Source organism: Canis lupus, chromosome 37 (assembly GCF_048164855.1).
Source record: "Canis lupus baileyi chromosome 37, mCanLup2.hap1, whole genome shotgun sequence".
NCBI classification, from domain to species: Eukaryota; Metazoa; Chordata; class Mammalia; order Carnivora; family Canidae; genus Canis; species Canis lupus.
Window position 1 is genome coordinate 19,843,106 of NC_132874.1, and position 18,272 is coordinate 19,861,377.

The window sequence follows — 18,272 nt, forward strand, 5'->3', positions numbered from 1 at the left end:
TGATTTCCACAGGAGATTTTTGGGAACATAGCATCATCTCGAATCAAACTGAGTTGTTTTTTTTGTTTTTGTTTTTAAAGGAAGTCTATTGAGGAGAAATGTTTAGAATATTTTATAGTGATTTTGAAACAGCAGCAACTCTCCTTATGAGAAAATGAGACATAATCTAAGTTGTCATGCGCCCACCTCACTTGGCCTGCCAAGCCGCCCCGCCCGGAGGGGCCCAGCCCTGCCTCCCCCTCCCTGCCTCCCCCTCCCCGCCGCCCCCTCCCCGATGGCTGCTCCAAACTTCATCTTCTTTTACTGTGTTTGCCAGAGTGTCACATAGCAGTAATGATTCTGGCATTTCTCCTGCCAAGACGGATGGAGCCAGTGAAAAACATTCTCAACTTGCAGGAGTGAGACTCATAGTGAAATTTAAGGCCCATGATGGGACATTAAGGACAAACACACCTTGGGACAGAGAAATACTTTCTTTTCCTCTCAAATCAATCCTTGAGTGCAGCTGCTGGGTACTGTGTGTACTCAGTCATGGCTCGAGCCAGCCCTGTGCGTGGAAATCCCTGCTTAACCTAAACCCATAGTTTTGAACCTCTTTCTCTGTTATTTCTCTCTTTCACACACACACACACGCATGCACACATGCACATATGTACACATATTGTCAATGAACTGCAAGAAGATGACAAAGAACAGGAAGGGGAAGGGAACCGATGAATTGGAGAATAAAAAGTAAGCTTATTTCCTATCCCTTGTCTCTGCCTCTGGGAGGCTGTGGCTGCTGTCCTGAGCTGTCGGAACGGGTGAGCACTTGGAACCTCCGCACGGCCTTTGCTACACATGAGGATACTCATGGGAAAGGGAGTAGGGGAATGTCTCACTAGAGGGAATGGCAAAGGATCAGAAATTCATTCTGCTGTTTGTGTGCATAACAGGATCACCCTCATATGTGTTCAGAGGTCTGCTCCCCGGCCGGGCATAACCACAGTATGCCTTCTTTCTCGAACATTAATGGGTGTAGGTAATGGCACTGCTATCATTTTGTTTCCCCATAACCCCAAAATCTTCAGATGCTGGTTTGAAAGTTTTAATTCACCAGACATTTACAGCCTGCTATTCTGGGTAGTTTACTTATGTACAGATGGTAATTAATAGCAATGAATATTTTCAAACTCTGGATTTTTCCCCTTTTAATTGCTAATATAGTGGCACTTTTATGGATAGTAGAGACCTTGCAAATGATAAAGCCAACCTAGTCATCTGACCCCAGTCCCCCAGGAGGAGAAAGAGGGCCAGATGTTAGGCCCATGGACACTAGAAGGATTGGGATGGGGAGAAGAGATGATGTCAGGGCTGTGGAGCCCCACTTGCGATTCTGGACATCTTGGGACAGAAAAAGACAGTGTTGCCAGACTGGCTCTGACAACGGACAGCCACCTGCAAGCTTATAGAGGCACTGAAGGTGTTTCTGTATGCAAATGAAGATGTCCACTGATTGACATGACTTTTTAATATTTCAGGGGACCGTGAGCTCAGCACTGTCTGCTTTGCTCCCTGGAGTAGTCTTGGTGCTGAGCACAGGGCCTGGGACTTACGTGTTCAGCTGGCACGCCCCGAGAATTAATGAGAGCATTAATGAGAGCCATGGCATGCTGAGTGAGGGACAGCCATGCTTGGGGGATGATGATATAATGAGGCTTGGTCATGCAGGACTTAGATGTCACTCCTTTGTAGGGTTTTATTGGCTCCTCAGCTCTTGGAGCAAAAGGGCCTGGATCTTGCTCAGGAGAAGGAGGAGGACGAGGGGCACATTTCGCCAGCACTCTAATTCCAGCCAGGCGGCCATACTCCCGAATCCCTCAGAACTACTTAAGCTGCACCAGCACCTGGCACCCTGTCTGGAGGAAATTGCATTTTAACTATCTTATTGCCCTAAGAGCCTTTGAACAAACCACGAGGAACAACTGTGGGCCAGCATTCTTTATTCTGGGTGACTGGGGAAGGGCTCCCAAGGAGCCAAGGAGCAGGTGAGCCATCTGGAGGAGGATGGGCCCGCTGGATGGCATTGTGGCTACCAGGACATGCCTTAGAAGAATATACACCTGTGGAGTCTGGGGACATCTGGTCCTGGGGCTAAACTCTGCATCTGCACCCCTGGTGAGCCTCTCTGTGATCACCTGGTTTTTCTTACAGAGCAGGTTCAGCTGGAGCAGCTCTCGGTTCCCACCAGACACAGGGTGCTCCAAGTTTCAGCTGCTCAGGAGCAAATGACGGTGGCATTGGCACAGGCCACGGTGGAGCGGTTTTCATTATACAGTTCCAGCAAAACCTGGTATTCTCCCTGGAGGGGATACGGGGAAAGCATGAGATGTGTGGCCCACAAAGCAATCGATCATTCAGCAGGTGGTCATCGAACACCTTCTATGTGCAGCATTGTTTTAGACACTGGGGATAAAGCAGAACTAGGCAAAGCAAACTCGCTTCATGGAGCTTACATAAGCTCATTGGGGCAGCCAGACAATGCACATGATACTTCAGGATGTGCGCTGTGCATATGCTGATGCCAGAGACAGAACAGGGGAGGGGAGGGGAGGGGCCACAGTGCTGGGCCCGGCAGGGCTGGGTGGGGCTGGGCTAGTGCTGGTTGGCAGTTTCAACTAGGCTGGTCAAGGCAGTCCCTGTTACAGAGGTGGCCTTTGGACAAAGACCTGAAGAAGATGGGGAGCACACCAGCTGCTCTGAGGGATGGCACCCTGAGTTTGAGGAAGACTGAGGATGCCCATGGGGCTGCAGGGAGAGAGAACCACAGGAGGAGAGAAAGGACATGAGACAGTGATGGCCTCACGGGCCATGGTGAGGACGCTGGCTTCCACTCTGAAAGGGACACAGGTCATGAGAGCACTTTCCCCAGGGGAGTGACCTGATGACACGTACATGTGACTACGATCCTTCTGGCCGCCCACTGAAAAGAGGCTGTAGGGGCCGAGAGTGGAAGCACTTGAGACCAGGTAGGAGACCACCCTGGCTGCAGTAGATGCAGAGATGAGGAGAGGGATCGGATTCTGGATGGAGGTTGAAAGAGGAGCCAATAATGATTTGCCAAGGAAACTCATGTGGGTGGGAGAGAAAGGAAGGGGCTAAGGGTGACACCGGAGATTCTGCCCCGAGCAACTGGAAGGATAAAGTGTCATTTGCTGAGACGGAGAAGACCTCTGCGGAAACAAGAAACCGAAATGTTCTATCAGAAAAAGTATTGCCACATTGTAGAGTTCGTTTCTGGCAACAACACTCCACAGAGGACTCTCTCCTTCTGTGGTTAGTGGTTGGGCTGAATGGGAAATTGCAGAAAAACCTATGTGTTTGTTCAGTGCCAAAGCCCTGCCCCAGCCCTCAGAGGCCATGTGGGGTGGGGGTGACATGCCTGTGGGTTCACCAGTCTGGAGAGAGATGCTCTGAGCGGTGGGAGGTAGTGGTAAGCAGGCAAAGAGCCCAAGACGGAAGGATCTCAAGAGATTCCTGGCACATCTTTGAAGTGCCTGTCACCCAAAGAAGAAAAGGGGTTTAATCTGTATAAGCCAGAGGGAAGGAATAAATCAGACCACTGGATGGAGGTTGCATGAGAGGCAGTTTTTGTGAGAGAAGAATGACATTCTACCAATTAGCAGAGGCCCAGGAGCGAGCGGGTTCCCCAGCAATGAAAACTGCATTTGGCAGAGCCAAGCTGCACTCTGGACGGTGGCTGGGCTGAGAGGGGTGCTCAGAGTGCTCCCTAGGGCACCGTTGAGCTTGAGGATCTGTGGTAGCAGAGGCTCCTGTGAGGCTGATGGCCCAGACGTGAGCAGCTCTGATTTCAGGAATGTAGGAACAGAAGGAACCAAAGCAGGGTGAAGGATAGAGTTCAAATGTGCACCCCCTATGTCCCCCTCATCATCACCTTCTTCACTTTTGGGGTCCATGTGCCTTGAGGCACACACCCTACAAAATTACTAAAAACCTAATGAATTTTTCATTATTGCTTTAGAAGCCTAAGAAAAGATGTTATTTGCAGGAAGGTCTTTAGATTATGAATTCCGTACCTACATTGCGTACATGCATACAAACCTGCATACGAACAAGATATGCATACTCTGGTTTAGGAGGCAAGAGTATTTGGGCAACTGTATTCACCTGCAGGCAGGTGGAGGGACTAGCTAGGAGGATGAGAGGGGTGGAGGAGGGACAAGGGACACACGGCAGCAGCCTCTGCTGTTGAGGCTAGCGCTGAATTTGTGAGTCAGGAATTTATAGTTGTATCCTTGGCACTTACACAGATTAGGCTGTACCTACAAATTGTTGTCCAGCACTTTGGAAGCCCAAAGGGTCTCTAAATTCTAATTCAGAAAACAGCAGTCATAGAGATGCAGGGCTCTAGGCAGGACTTTGGTCGGGGCCAAGGGACTGACTGTGCTAAAAAGAAAGTCACACCAAGACACTGAAGATTGACTGCTGAGTGGAAAAGTTTCCAGCCAAGCAAGGATGGAATTAGCACAGAGCCCATCTCTGGGGGATTTGATGGGAGGAGGCGATCCGGGGCAGGTCTTTTAAAACCAGAAGACTTCACACTGTCTCTGTCCCATATTAGGAAGCAAAGTCTCTGAGCCTTGCTGGCTGGCTGTCAGCCAGGGAAGCCTGGGCTGGCTGCAGCTGGTCCTCAGCCAGCGTGGGAGCTCATGTTGAGATTAAGGCCAGCAGCTGCCTCCGCTGCATACGTGACAGGTTGCATGCATCCCACTTGGGTTATGTCCCCTGTCGATTCTGGCCAGGTGTCAGCAGGTTGGGCATAGTCAGACCTGGCCAGGTTTCTGCTTCCTAGGTTGAAATCTCAGATGGAGACGAGGTAGGAGGACCAACCGAAGAGGACCAGGGGATGCTTAAGCAACCATGTCCACGGCCGGGATGCCTGAACCTGGCTTTGCCCTCAAGCTGGGCAACATCGCAGAGCACCATCACTGGTTGAAAAGAATGCAGGTCCCGCACTCACCCAAGCATCCTAGAGGAATGGAATAAAGCTTTTTTTCTCCCCCATTTCTATGAAACTTTTCTTTCAAAGGGATTTTGTGCCTTTAAGAAATTCTTTTCCCTTATATTTCATAGCAACTCCTAAAGAGCACTGCTTTTTTAAAAAAAATCCAATAAGGCAAGATGAAAATCAGTCAGATTTTAAGTCAACTTCCAGTGGGAGGGGAGGATGATGGATTCAGAAGGAATGTGGGGAAGGAGAAAAATTCAAATAGCAAAGACTTAAAGAAAAAATTAACTGGGAGAACTTCGGCACCACATCCTGGAAATGAAGGGAGTTTGCAAGACTAATATTTTACTGGAAGGCCTGCAGGCAAGACGCTGGAGAACCCCAGAGGGGGAAGGTGTAGCTGGATACTTCCCATCTGCAAGAGAAACACTAGAGAATGTTCTAGAAACACGAGGGCTTGCACCTGAGGAACCCAGAGGCTTGGACAGAAAGGAAACTCACAGACACACACACACACACACACACACACACACACACACACACAAGAAATGAAACAAAGTTAAACAAATTCTCTTTGCAGAAGGAGACCCATTTCCAGAGTCACATTTTTTTTTGAAAACTGAGATATATTGATATATATCAATGTATTACATCTTTGTGATTCCTTTTATGATGACCTATGAGATTTTCTCAGGGGTAGCAGATTGAAAAATGCTTGTATTGCTTATTCCAGAGCTCCTTGAATTCAGCCATTTAATAAGGTCATATTATTTTGCGTAGAAGGAATTAGTGGAAAACTCAACTCTTAGCTGTGAGCCTTGCCCTTGAATACTCAGGATGGCGGCATTTTATTCACATGGTGGCAGCCTGTGAATAATAGTGCAAGGCTGGAACCTGGGTGCTGTTAAGCCTTCATAGTTGTGTGTGTTGCCTCCTTTCTCCGATGAGCCAGCCTCATCGACAGCCCACACCCTGGCAGTCCCATGTAGTCCTCACAGACACAGCAATCCTACAGGACGGGACATGAGCATCCTCCTCTGTGGGAGCAGTTTGCCCAGAGGTTCCCTGAGGATCCAACGGGACATAAAATATTAAATACTAAAATGGGAAAATCAGTGTTTAAGTGGCCACCATGAGATAACGGCTTTATTGAAGAAGGGTTTTCTTAGTGATGGCAAATGGAAAAGATTTAAATTTAATTCCTTCCTCCACCTCTCCTCCTCTAAGAAACTGCTCAATACAATAATTAAGTAACAGGGCAAAACAGAAACCAACACCTTACCTCGAAAATTTCAAATCCAGGATTATTGATGGGACCAGCATAATAGATCTGTTCTGAAACATACAAAACAGACATAATGTTACTCAATCATATGAACAAAACTGATTTATTCATATTATCGGTGCTTGCTATGCGCTAGGAATCCAGTGATGGAAAAGAAGGTCTCTATCTACACAGTTGCTCACTTTCTAAGGAGGACACTGACAACCTGTAAATAACTAAATAAGTCACTTGGGTTGTAGAAAGTGCTAGAAGAATACATGCAGGCCACGTGAGAGGCAGATAGTGTCATGGTTAAGAAGCCAGGCTGGAACCAGGCTGCGTGGGGTGAAATCCTGTGACCGCCTATGATAACTGTTTGATCTTGGATAGTCATTTCTCCTTTGGGCTCAGTTTCCGTTTTTAGAATGGGTATAATAATGACGATAACAGTGTCCACTTCCTCGAGCTCTGAAGAATCAAAGAGTTAGTCAATGTAAAGCACTAATAACAATGTCTGGAAAGCACTGAATAAATAATTTGCTAAAATAACGAACTAGGAAATGCCATGTTTGGTTGGGTGGCTGGCCAGCGAAGGCATCTCTAATGTTTAGTAGCTCTGATATGAGAATGGAGAGGGGAGATGATTGGGTAGCTTTACTGGGCAAGAATGATAAGGAGAGAAACTCCAGGCTGTTGGGAATAGATTCAGGAAAGCTTATGATTACAGATCATGGAATCTAAGGAGGGTAAGGAAGTAAATGAAGGTGGAGTGGGTTGATAATAGAAACACTGGCAAAGTCAGTTGAATGGAGATTCCATCATTGCTATCAAGGTCCTAGAATGGGTGTGCTGGAAGGTCATGGTGAAGCCAGAGGGTAGAAGCCTTGACACTGAGATTTCAGAAGTGGTGCCTTTACTGATGGTGACAACACACAGGGTTGATGTGGGAGTCAGTGGTTGAGGTGGAATATTGTAAAACATTAGTGGAGGTCAAGCCTCTGGGACATTATGGGGATAGATGGACCATTCATGCCAACATTGAGTACCGAAACCTTGCCCAGCTCCTCCCATGGTGACTGCCATCTTTGTGACTCCCCAGCCCTGTACATTTGACACATTACAAGCACACTGCCTAAGAGCACAGACTCTGGGGGCAGACTGTCTGAGCTAGGTTTGAATTTTGGCTCTTCTTATTATGATTTGGGCAAGTCACCTAATCTTTCTGTGCCTCAGTTCACTCATCAGGAAGCGAGGTGGGCCTTATAATAATATTCACCTCACAGAGTTGTCATGAGCATCAAATGAGTTAATGCAAGTAAAGCTCTTTCCACAGTACCTGGGACATGGTGAGCCTGAGTGGTCAATGAGCGTTTGCCATTAATACATCACTGACCAGTCCACCCAATGGAGCATCCTCCCAATACAGGCCAGGTGCTGTGCCAGGTGCTAGGTAACAACAGTAGATGAGAATATTACACAAACCATTTGAATCATTGGGCTCCCAGAATTGTTATCATTTGTTTACAGGCTGCTTCCTTCAGCAGCCTGAGCCTTCTTGTTTGCATAGCTCCCAGTACATTGCAGAGTCTAGGACACAGCAGGGTGCAATATCGGGTTCTTATAGGGGTTGTAGAATGAACAGATCCAGAGCCAGGATGTGGGTTTGCCAACCAACTTCATTCCTGCTCCTGCTACTGGGATCTTCTCCCTGCTGGAAAGCTTTGGGCCTGGGTTATGCTGACACAAGATCCTGGAGCAGGGAATGAGCCATGGGAGTGGCAATCTGGTGATGAGGGTGGAGGGATGGTAGAGGATGATGGAGCTGAATAAATGCTTATTGGTTTATTGATGGCATCAAGTATTGAGCTCTTTTAAAGGCACAGTGACTTCCTGCCTCACATAGCTCCTGGTATCAAACCACTGCTCAAGAAATACTTGGAGACTGACTGACCATACTCTCTCCATGAAAAGGGACTTTGGACCAGGGACAGCATGGCTGGTAAGTGAGCAGCTGCCCACATGGAATCATGTCAAGGGTGTGACGGTAACCTCTTTTGTAAAAGGCCTCTTCAGGCAATCTGAACCTCAACTTCTACCAGGAGACCCATCCTTAGCATAGCCTTTGGCTTCTGTTAAATGCTCATGTCCCCAACATATCTATCCTTCCTTCCCATGGTCAATTTCTCATACCTTGCAAGGATAATGTGCAAACATGGTGGATGCCAGATGGACAACGTCCCTATTTCATTGCACTAAATGATCCATTTATTTTTGAAAGGAAATATATATTTGGTTGTGGATAGAAGCAAAAGTTTAATGCAAAGATATTCTTCTGTATGATGTGATTTTAAAAAGAGACATGTTGAAGTTCTGGATCTTATCCTTAAGAATCTTCCAGTACCACTGGGAAAGATCCAGTGACTAGCTATACAGAAAGTTAACTGTATAAGTGAGTGGTGTATGCGGGCAATGTATTTTAAAAATATTTCATTTATTTATTTATTTATTTATTATTTATTTATTATTTATTTATGAGAGACACAGAGAGAGAAGCAGAGACACAGGCAGAGAGAGAAGCAGGCTCCATGCAGGGGGCCTGATGAGGGACTCGATCCCTGGACTCCAGGATCACGCCCTGGGCTGAGGGCTGCGCTAAACCGCTGAGCCACCCAGGCATCCCACGGGCAGTGTACCTAACAAGTGCAGAGAGTTCAGAAGGGGCTGCCTGGGGTTCAGCTGGAGTGCTAGAGTGCTGCACCACCCGAGGGCATACCATTCATGTTATAATCTATGTGAGTGGTGGCCCCTGGAGCTGTGCAAGGCAGTGGCCCAGCTACCAGTATACTTTTCCTTTTGAGGAAATTCTTTCTTCTCCAGTGGATATTCTCTGACCAAAGCCAGAACAATTTGAGCAGGAAGACAGAGACCCAGGGCCAATCTATTCTGGCAAGAGATGGCTTGTTTTATTTCAAGATGGCTTGTTTTATTTCAACAGTATCTAGGGCTGTTCACTTTCTGTGTGGTGCTGCAGCCTTCACACTGCTTCTGTGACTCTCAGATAGCCTTTCAGAAAATCCCCTTGCTTTTGTTGGCAGGAATGGATTTCTGATGCTCACAACTCAAGGGCTGTTGAATGCTATGGGCACGAACCAGTCAAAATCACTCACGCTGACCATCAAGGTATGGGACACAGTGTGGCTCAGGAGCAGAACCCAAGAATGGGGAGTGTGTCTGTGCATGTCGGGTGTGGGTGGGTTCCCTTGGGCACATTTTCCCCCTGCTTCATGCTTCTACTGATTGTTCTAAGCTGGCATAGTGCAAACGACTTGGCCTTGGAAGCAGAAAGACCTGAGTTTATGACCCAGCTCTCCATTCACCAGCCGAGTGTCCATCCTGCAACTCAATTTCTGCATTTGCAAGATAGAAATGGGAATGTCTCTCCTGCAGGGCATTGAGAGGACCAGAGGGCTATATGCAAACTTGCTGAAAATAGTGGCATCCCCAGTCAGGGCAGAGCCAGTAGTTATTAGTTGTATTATTATCCAGTGGATGGGAAGAAGGCTAATGTAATGAAGACCCACTTGGATGCTGAGGAACACATCAGGTCTAGGTTTTGGAACCTTTGGGCAGAGGCAACAGCTGGTAGGTTCTATTGGTGCCTTTTGTCTTAAAAAAATAGATGAGGATAGCTCTTTGAAGAATAACATTAGAATGATATCTAACATTCTACTATGCTCATTTTATGCTCCAAGATTTGCGAATTTGTTTCAAATGAAGAGGTTCTTTAGTGGGCAGAGAGGTTTTCAGTCAATCTGTCTCTTATACTTTACAGTTTCAGTTGGACCTTTTGGAGGAGGGGTCTATGAAGTTCCTGAGAACTGCTTCAGGTAGCTCATGAAACTATCTTCTTCTTCTTCTTCTTTTTTTTTTTTTTAACCTAATGAAATAACACCTAAAATTAAATTCTCGCCCCTTCCATTCTTAGATCCTCCCTGATTCTGAGATTCCTTTAATTAACATTCTCACACTCCAGTACTATAAAAAGAGCCCCAGTATATCTGTACCCACTCCTTCCTTTCCTCCATTTGAAATCTTTATCAGTTTTTAGTGTGCTGTGGATTAAAGAAATCCACCTCCCCGGTTCTGAACACATGAAGTCATTTCTGCGAATTGGCTTTGTTTTGACCCAGATCTTTGTGTGGTTGGCACATAATGTCTTTTACAGAAAGGAAATTGATTTTTAAAATGTGGAAATAAAAGGTCCCCAAAGGTTTTGGATTAGATGGAGGTGAGACTCAGGGCTGCCTTCCTGCTCTTACAGCCTTTTATCCCCTGGGGAGCAGTGCGGATGCCAGTCCGGAGGTGCCCCCTGAATGCGTGGGTTCTGAGGAAGCATTCTCTCCATTTCCTAGCCCTTCCGAGTATCTTACTGCAATTGCCTCCAGTCTTCCAAATTTATTACAAAAATGTCATCAATATTTAAGCACTATGAGGGTGCTCAGCAGTGTAAAAATACTGAGAGTTATAATTTATCATAAATAGGCCAATTAGTATATTCAGAACAAAGTTTTAAAAAATGATCATTTATTTATTTTCTCAGCTTTGAGCCTTTTTCCTGCCTGCCAGGCCCAATTGAGGGGGCTCTTTGAGAGCTGTGTTGAACTAGGAGGACCCAGGCAGTGGTCCCACAGTGAAAATGGAATAGGGAGAGTGTTCCAAGCAGACCAAGAGCCTCATCTCTGGAGTGAGAGGGAGTGAGCACATTACTTCATTTTAGTGAGCTCTAAATATACTCTTCAGTCATCTCCCTGGCTCTGGGCATTTCCTTTAAGACACCCAAGTCTGGCAGATGGCAAAGGCCTGGCCATTGTTGCTCATCTCTTTCCTGATTTTAGCTCTGCTTTTTTTCAGCCTCTGACCCTGCAGGGTGTAGAAATTGCTTCCTGGTCCCACAGGGCACTGAGCTAGTTGCCGGTTAGGGCACTTACTTAAATACATAATGAGCTTGCCTGCGTGGGGACTTAGAGGAGTGTGCCCTGCCTCTGGGGGTAGTGCGACTGCAGACAGACTCCCCGTGGGCCTGAAAGCCTTGAGGTTTCAACTTGGTTTCAATGGATGGATTCCAGGCAGTGTGGGCAGGTAGCTCCAGGCTAGGCCCAGGCCCAAATATTTATGTATGTGTGTATGTATGTGTGTGTGTTCAACTTTGTCAGCTTCTCCATCTCCTGGGCATTTCTATTCTCCAGAGCCTGTATATGCATTCCTTATGCCTCTCCTGAGGGCTGGCCACCAGAGGACTTCAGTGTGGTGAGCATGCCTGTACCACCTTGGAAGTGATCTGAGTTCCTGCGTGCAGTTGCAGAGGCTGACTGGCCAAGTGGGTGGGTGGGAGCATTAATCCAACTCCTGCTCCACAGGGTCAGACTCTGCAGCCTGAGGCTGGACTGGGTCCCACCTGCAGATTCTTCTGGTGTCCTGGCCACATCCCTTGCCAGTTTTGAAATCAGGGCAGCCTTACACTGGAAAACAGTATGGAGATTTCTCAATAAGTTGAAAATAGAGCTATCCTATGACCAGCAATTGCACTACTGAGTATTTACCCCAAAGATACAGATGTAGTGTTCCAAAGGGGCATCTGCACCCCAATGTTTATAGCAACAATAGTCCACAATATTCCAATATTATTGGAATATTCCAATAATATTCCACAATAGTCAAACTATGGAAAGAGCCCAGCTGTCCATCAACAGATGATGGATAAAGAATATGTGGTATAGATATACAATGAAGTGTTACTCATCTATCAAAAAAATTCAATCTTGCCATTTGCAATGACATGGACGGAACTAGAAGATGTTATGCTAAGTAAAATAAGTCGATCAGAGAAAAAACAATTATCATACGATCTCACTCATATATAGAATTTAAGAAACTCATATATTTAATTTAAGAAAATTTAAGAGAGGATCATAGGGGAAGAGAGGAAAAAATAAAACAAGATGAAATCAGAGTGGGAGACAAACCATAAGAGACTCATATCATAGGAAAGAGACTCAATCATAGGAAACAAACTGAGGATTGCTGAAGGGGGGTGGGGTGGAGGGATGGGGTAATTGGATGATAAACATTAAGGAGGGCAGGTGATGTAATGAGTACTGAGTGTTACACAAGACTGTGAATCACTGACCTCTACCTATGAAACTAATAATATGTTATATGTTAATTAATTGAATTCAAATTTAAAAAAAAGGGGGGGTGGAAATCAGGGCAACCTTGATAGCATCAGCCATGCCTCGAACATTGTCCCAGGTCAAGAGCCTGTCACCTCTGCATACTTTCTCATTGCACAGTGGCCCACACAGGACAATTGGGAAGTGCTGGAATGTTATCCTCTCCAAGCCCCCAACCCAGGTGGACTGGATCCTGGGTATAAATTCCACAACCTCCTGTCCTGAGGGACAAATCTGACATGCACGCTGTAGTTCCTCAAGGATCCCAGTGGGGCCGAGCCCTAGTTCCCATTCTTGTAATCGGTTGCCCATTTCTCCCTTCCTTGCTTCTCCTCCTGCCCTGAGTCCCTTGAGCTCCTCTCATGCCTGCTTTCTGGCATCATTTCCTAATAACTACCCACCCTCAAGTCTTTGTCTCTGGCTTTGCAAGGGGACCTCAAACTATGAATGCTTCCTAGAAGAAAGTGAACCTTCTCCTAATTTGTACCAAGGCCACATATGAGCTAGTGATGGTCCTAGAAAGCTGGCTGCTGATATATTTGGACTTGATTGTGAGGATGGAGCCATGCAGCCTAGAAGATAAATCTGAACACCCTGGAAGCTGACTTCTGCACCGAAGAGCAGGAAGAAGAATGAATGCCCTGGATTGTCCTTGAGAAGGCCCAGAGCCTCATACTTTGGAGAAGACAGGAGTTGAGAGAGGAGGTGAAGGCCACACTGGGTGGGTGGCTGTGAGGGAGCCAGCAAACTTGGGAAAGAGGGGGCAGAGAGGGAGGGGGAGAGGTGCACAGCTGGTCTCTTGGTTTCTAGTTTCTTCATTCAGTTGTGTACGGACTCTTAGTATCACGGAACAGTGGGTCAGTGTGGGCTAATATGACTTAACCTGTAATAAACAAAGTGCATTCTATAAATTGATTTGAAGCTTTGGGATTTCTTGGCATATCAGATGACCCATTTATTTATTTATTTATTTATTTATTTATTTATTTATTTATTTTTCAGATGACCCTTTCATTGGGAGAATTTTTCCTCTTGCTACTGGGAGGTCAGTAGTTAGAACATGTTCAATTTTATTCCTAAATGTATCTTAAGATGTCAAGCATGTTGTTTGGCCCCTTTGGTCCGTTCCAGGCTTCAAAGCTGTGGTCCTTTTCAGAATTACCACCGTACTTCGGAGCTCGTAAGTATCCTATTAGAGTTTAGATTACTACATCTCAGCTTTGTCTGAAGTACTTTGATTATCTTTCACTGTTCATTCAAACGGGCTTATGAGATCTTTGTTTTGATCTTTGACTGCTAGAGAAACTTAATATTATTTACAACTTGAAAGCATTCATTGTGTCATTGCAATGGAGCATTTATAAAACTATGAAGTGAGAATCTTTCCAGGGCTTATTTTTTCATGGTCCCTCTAGTTACACCTCTCTGATGATTCGGAGATGCACTTGTTCTCTCTATCTTTTTTTTCCCCCCGGTAGCATGCTGACTTCCTCTTTACAACAAACTTTTATAAAAGACTCTTTGATATCTTTCCCTCTTTCTCTGCTGGAATGATTCCAACGCCTGGGTCATGGAATTAACTTCTAGCCAAATAGCTTTTCTTGTGAGTAGGGTCCATAACAGGTGGGAACTTTATGGGTCTCAGACAGTAATGGTCCAATGAAGCAAATATTTTCTGAGCAATGATATGACCCCTTAGCAGAAAAACTTGTATCTCTTCTCACGAATGAGTAACTGTATCATCTGTGAAGTTTTCCAAACTGTTTGACATTTGTGAGGGTATTTTCATTGAAAGTGTAGAGTTTGGATTATGCACAATTATTTGGCCTTTTTACACGCTATGCAGAGGTCAGACAAGATGGATATGGATTGGTTTTCTATTTGAGAGTTGTACAGTCTGCTAATGCCCATCCTTCAAGATGACCATGTCTTCATCCCCAGGGCCTCTGAATATGTTACCTTCCATGGCAAAGGGAATTTGCTGATGTAATTATGTTAAGGATTTTGAGATGGGGAGATTAGCCTGGATTTTCTGGGTGAGTTCAGTGAGATCACAAGGTGGTTACAAGCCAAGGAATGCTTCTAGAAACTGAAAAAGTCAAGGAAATGGATTCTCCTTTGAGGCCTCCAGAAGGAACATGGCCCTACTGACACTTTTATTTTATTTTATTTTATTTATTTATTTTAAAAAAATTTTTTTTTTAATTTATTTATGATAGTCACAGTGAGAGAGAGAGAGGCAGAGACATAGGCAGAGGGAGAAGCAGGCTCCGTGCACCGGGAGCCTGACGTGGGATTCGATCCAGCATCTCCAGGATCGCGCCCTGGGCCAAAGGCAGGCGCTAAACCGCTGCACCACCCAGGGATCCCGACACTTTGATTTTAGACTTCTGACATCCAAAACCATAAGGGAATAAATTTGTATTGTAAGTGACTGTATTTGTGGTCATTTGTTATAACAGCAGTAGGAAACTAACATGGTGGTCTTGAATGAAGAGAGGAGGCTCCGGGTGATTGACCTGAGAGGGGGCCAGGAGTGACGGCTTGTTTGAATTTGGGTTCCCAACAAAGGGCCCTTCAGAACCATCACACCAGCATAAGATTTTAGCAAAAGAGAAGGTATTTGGGTAATCAGCTTGGGCTAGAGAGTGAAATTTCCAATTTACATTCAACATCAATATTCATATGAATTCAAGACAGATTGTTAAACAAAATTAGAGCAATATAGAAACTATTAGGTCAGTGATGTCTAGTGACGTTCTGCAAAGATGGAAATGTTTTATATCTGCATCATTAAATATGGTAGCCTCTAGCTAAATGTGGCTAGTGTGACTGACGACTTGAATTTTTAATTTCATCTAAAAGTAAATGATTTAAATAGCCACATATGACTACTGGCTACTATATTGGATAGTTTTAGGTCAGCACTGTCTAATAGAAATATAACATGAGCCACATACATAATTTAAAATTTTCTAGTAGCCACATTTTACAAAAAGGGCAAGGAACCACATGAAATTGGTTTAAGAATATAAATATATTTTAACCCACATCTTAAAGTATTATAATTTTATTATGTAACCAATATAAAAATATTAACAAAAATATTAACAAGATATTTAGACGTCTTCTTTTCATCCCCCCTCCTTTTTTTACATAGTCTTCAAAATTTAGTATGTATTGTACCCTTAAAACACATATCACTCTGGACTGGCCACATTTCTGGTGCTCAATAGCCACATGTGGCTAGTGGCTACTGTACAAAATGGTGCCAATTATTTATTTTTTTAAAAGGTGTATTTATTTGTTTTAGAGAAAGAGAGTGAGAACACGTGCACCCATGCATCGGGGGAGGGGCAAGAGGCGAGGGAGAGACAGAATCCCAAACAGCCTCCTGCCTGAGTACAGAGCCCAACGTGGGGCCTGATCCCACAGCCCTGAGATCATGACCTGAGCCAAATCAAGATTGGGACGCTTAACTGACTGAACCAACCAGATGCCCCCGAAACAGTGCCAATTATTAAGTCATTGATGAGGAACTGGGGACTAGAAAGTGAAATGATTAGTTTCCAAGTTTATTCCTCCTACAAGACCTTTTAGTCTTTGCTGCTCCCTCCAAGAGATACATAACTTCTGGCAATGAGGAGGGAAAGAAAATTTAAGTTTTTTCTTTTCTACCAACTTATTTCTGAATTTCAGTGGATAAATACTTAATGTAACTCTCAAAATATAACTTGTGAATTGGTGGGCTGATTGGATTTCCAGAAATGGAAATGAAGAAGACAGTGCTGGAGAGAAAGAGGAGAAATTGAATTGATCTCCAGAAACCTGGGGCAGACACAGGAAAGAGCAATTGTGATGGGAAATAATGGAATAGACATTGCAGAGGGTGGCCTTTCTCAGATTGGGGGGTCTCTGAGGTCCGTGCACATCAGAACTCTCAGGATGTTTGTTAAAATGCAAATACCAGCAACCCGTGGGATCAGAGTTTTGGAGTGGTCCAGGGAGCTGGGAGCTGGCCTTCTTAATTGGCTTTGTAAATGATTATTACATGAAAGGTGGGAGTCATTGAGCCAGATTTATGAAAATATACAACAGGCTGGGAATTTGTAACGGAGCTTGTATTGTCTTAGAAAATTAAAAATGCTTTGGTCCTAGGTCATAATTAATCTAAATATGCTGGGTTCAGCTAAAGCGAAAATGTGACTAATGTCAAAGGACAGTTCCAACACATTATTGCCTCTTAGAGATGGGCTTGAATTTGTGGATAGAGAGAAATCTCCCAGGGCTGTAGGATTCCTTACTAAGCAATATGTTTCCTTTCTTTTCCTGCCTTTTTTTTTTTTTCCCAAGAAAAAGTCCTCCTTTGCTTGGTTGTTACTGATCATTGTTCCTACTTCTTCTTCTTCTTCTTCTTTTTTTTTTTTTTTTTGTAGTTTAAGAGTGGGGGTTTTCTGCTAGTCCATAAGGTGCCAGTGTTTTTAGTGACTCTCCATTAGTTTACAGCAGTGGTGCCTGGCCAACAAATTCACAGCTGCTTGAAAGATGCAAAGAATAAAACATAAAGAGAAGGAGGGCCAAAGGCTAAGAAGATGATGCTTCAAATGTCCAATTCCAAGAGAAATGCAAATGGCGGTCTCTCCCAAGAGTCGTGAGGGGGCCATGGAGACTCCACTGTGTTGGCCACCAGAGGGTATGCAGCTTGGACTGGAGTCATGTTCTTCCTACCTCTGAGGAAAGAGGTCTTCAACTTCCAAGCCTCGAAGGCTCTACAGCCCCTGCAGGCCTTGTTAAAATGCAGACTTCCACTCTGAGATGGATGACCTCAGGGGCCCAGAGCCCTTGCTCTAGAAATCCCTAATCAGCTGCATGGAGTAGCTTCCATTTATCATGCATTGAATGCTTACTCTGTGCCAGACCCTGTTCTAAGGGCTTTGCATATATTATCCCATCTCATTCTTCTAGCAGTCCCACGAGGTCACTCATATTTTCCTTATTGTACACATGAAAGTGATGCTCAGAGAGATTGAGTAATTTGCCTGAAGTCACATAAAAACAAGTGGCAGTGATCATCCAACTCTGTGCAGGTTTAGCCTCAAACTCTGTGCTTATCCCTAACTAGCCTAGTGGTTCTCAAAGCATGGTCCCTGGATCAGCATCATCAACCTCATCCAGGGACTTGTAAGAAATGCAAATTTTAAGCCTCCTCCCTAGATGTACGAGTCGAAAATTGGGGGTGAACCCAACAATCTGAGGTTGACAAGTCCTCCAGGTGATGTGATATATGTCTGAGTTTGAGAACCACTGAATTGAGCTAAGCCTCCTGCTCTCTAAGACAGCACTGGCAGTGTGATGGGGGCGGGCCCCAGAAACTTCTTGGAGAACAATATTGGGTTTCTGCAGCGACAGAATGACAGTGGGGATGGTAATAGCTGGAGAAACTGCAATTTCCCAGGTGGCCGAAAACCAGCACACCATCCATGGGTCTATTGATTCATCCAATGGAAGTGGAACCAGGACATATGAGTTCCCATCTAAGCCACTTTGTCATCTGGGAAAAGAGGATGAGAAGCTGGGATCGGGAGAGATCGAGAAGGAAGTTATAGGGACAGCCGAGCAGAAAGCCTGAAGCAAAGGAACTCGTAGAAGCAGGTGGACTAAAATGGCTCAGAAATCAAAGGTAAGAAAACAAGTGGGGCGGAGGTCATATCCCAGAGAAGACATATTTTAAAATTGAGTCTTCAGATAAAGCTGCTTGTTCTCCTTCCCT

At 45.0% G+C, this 18,272-nt stretch overlaps 1 protein-coding gene across 1 annotated transcript in view; it reads right to left on the bottom strand.

Moving 5' to 3' along the window:
- Positions 1-1,965: 1,965 nt before the first annotated feature.
- Positions 1,966-18,272, bottom strand: part of LY86 (lymphocyte antigen 86) — a 59,451-nt gene continuing 43,144 nt past the window's right edge. Inside the window, exons 4-5 of the mRNA XM_072813630.1 lie at positions 6,291-6,343; positions 1,966-2,341 (exon numbers count right to left, since the gene is read on the bottom strand). Coding sequence (XP_072669731.1) covers positions 2,258-2,341; positions 6,291-6,343 — 137 coding nt within the window. The 3' untranslated portion in view covers positions 1,966-2,257. The remainder of the gene's footprint in view (positions 2,342-6,290; positions 6,344-18,272) is intronic.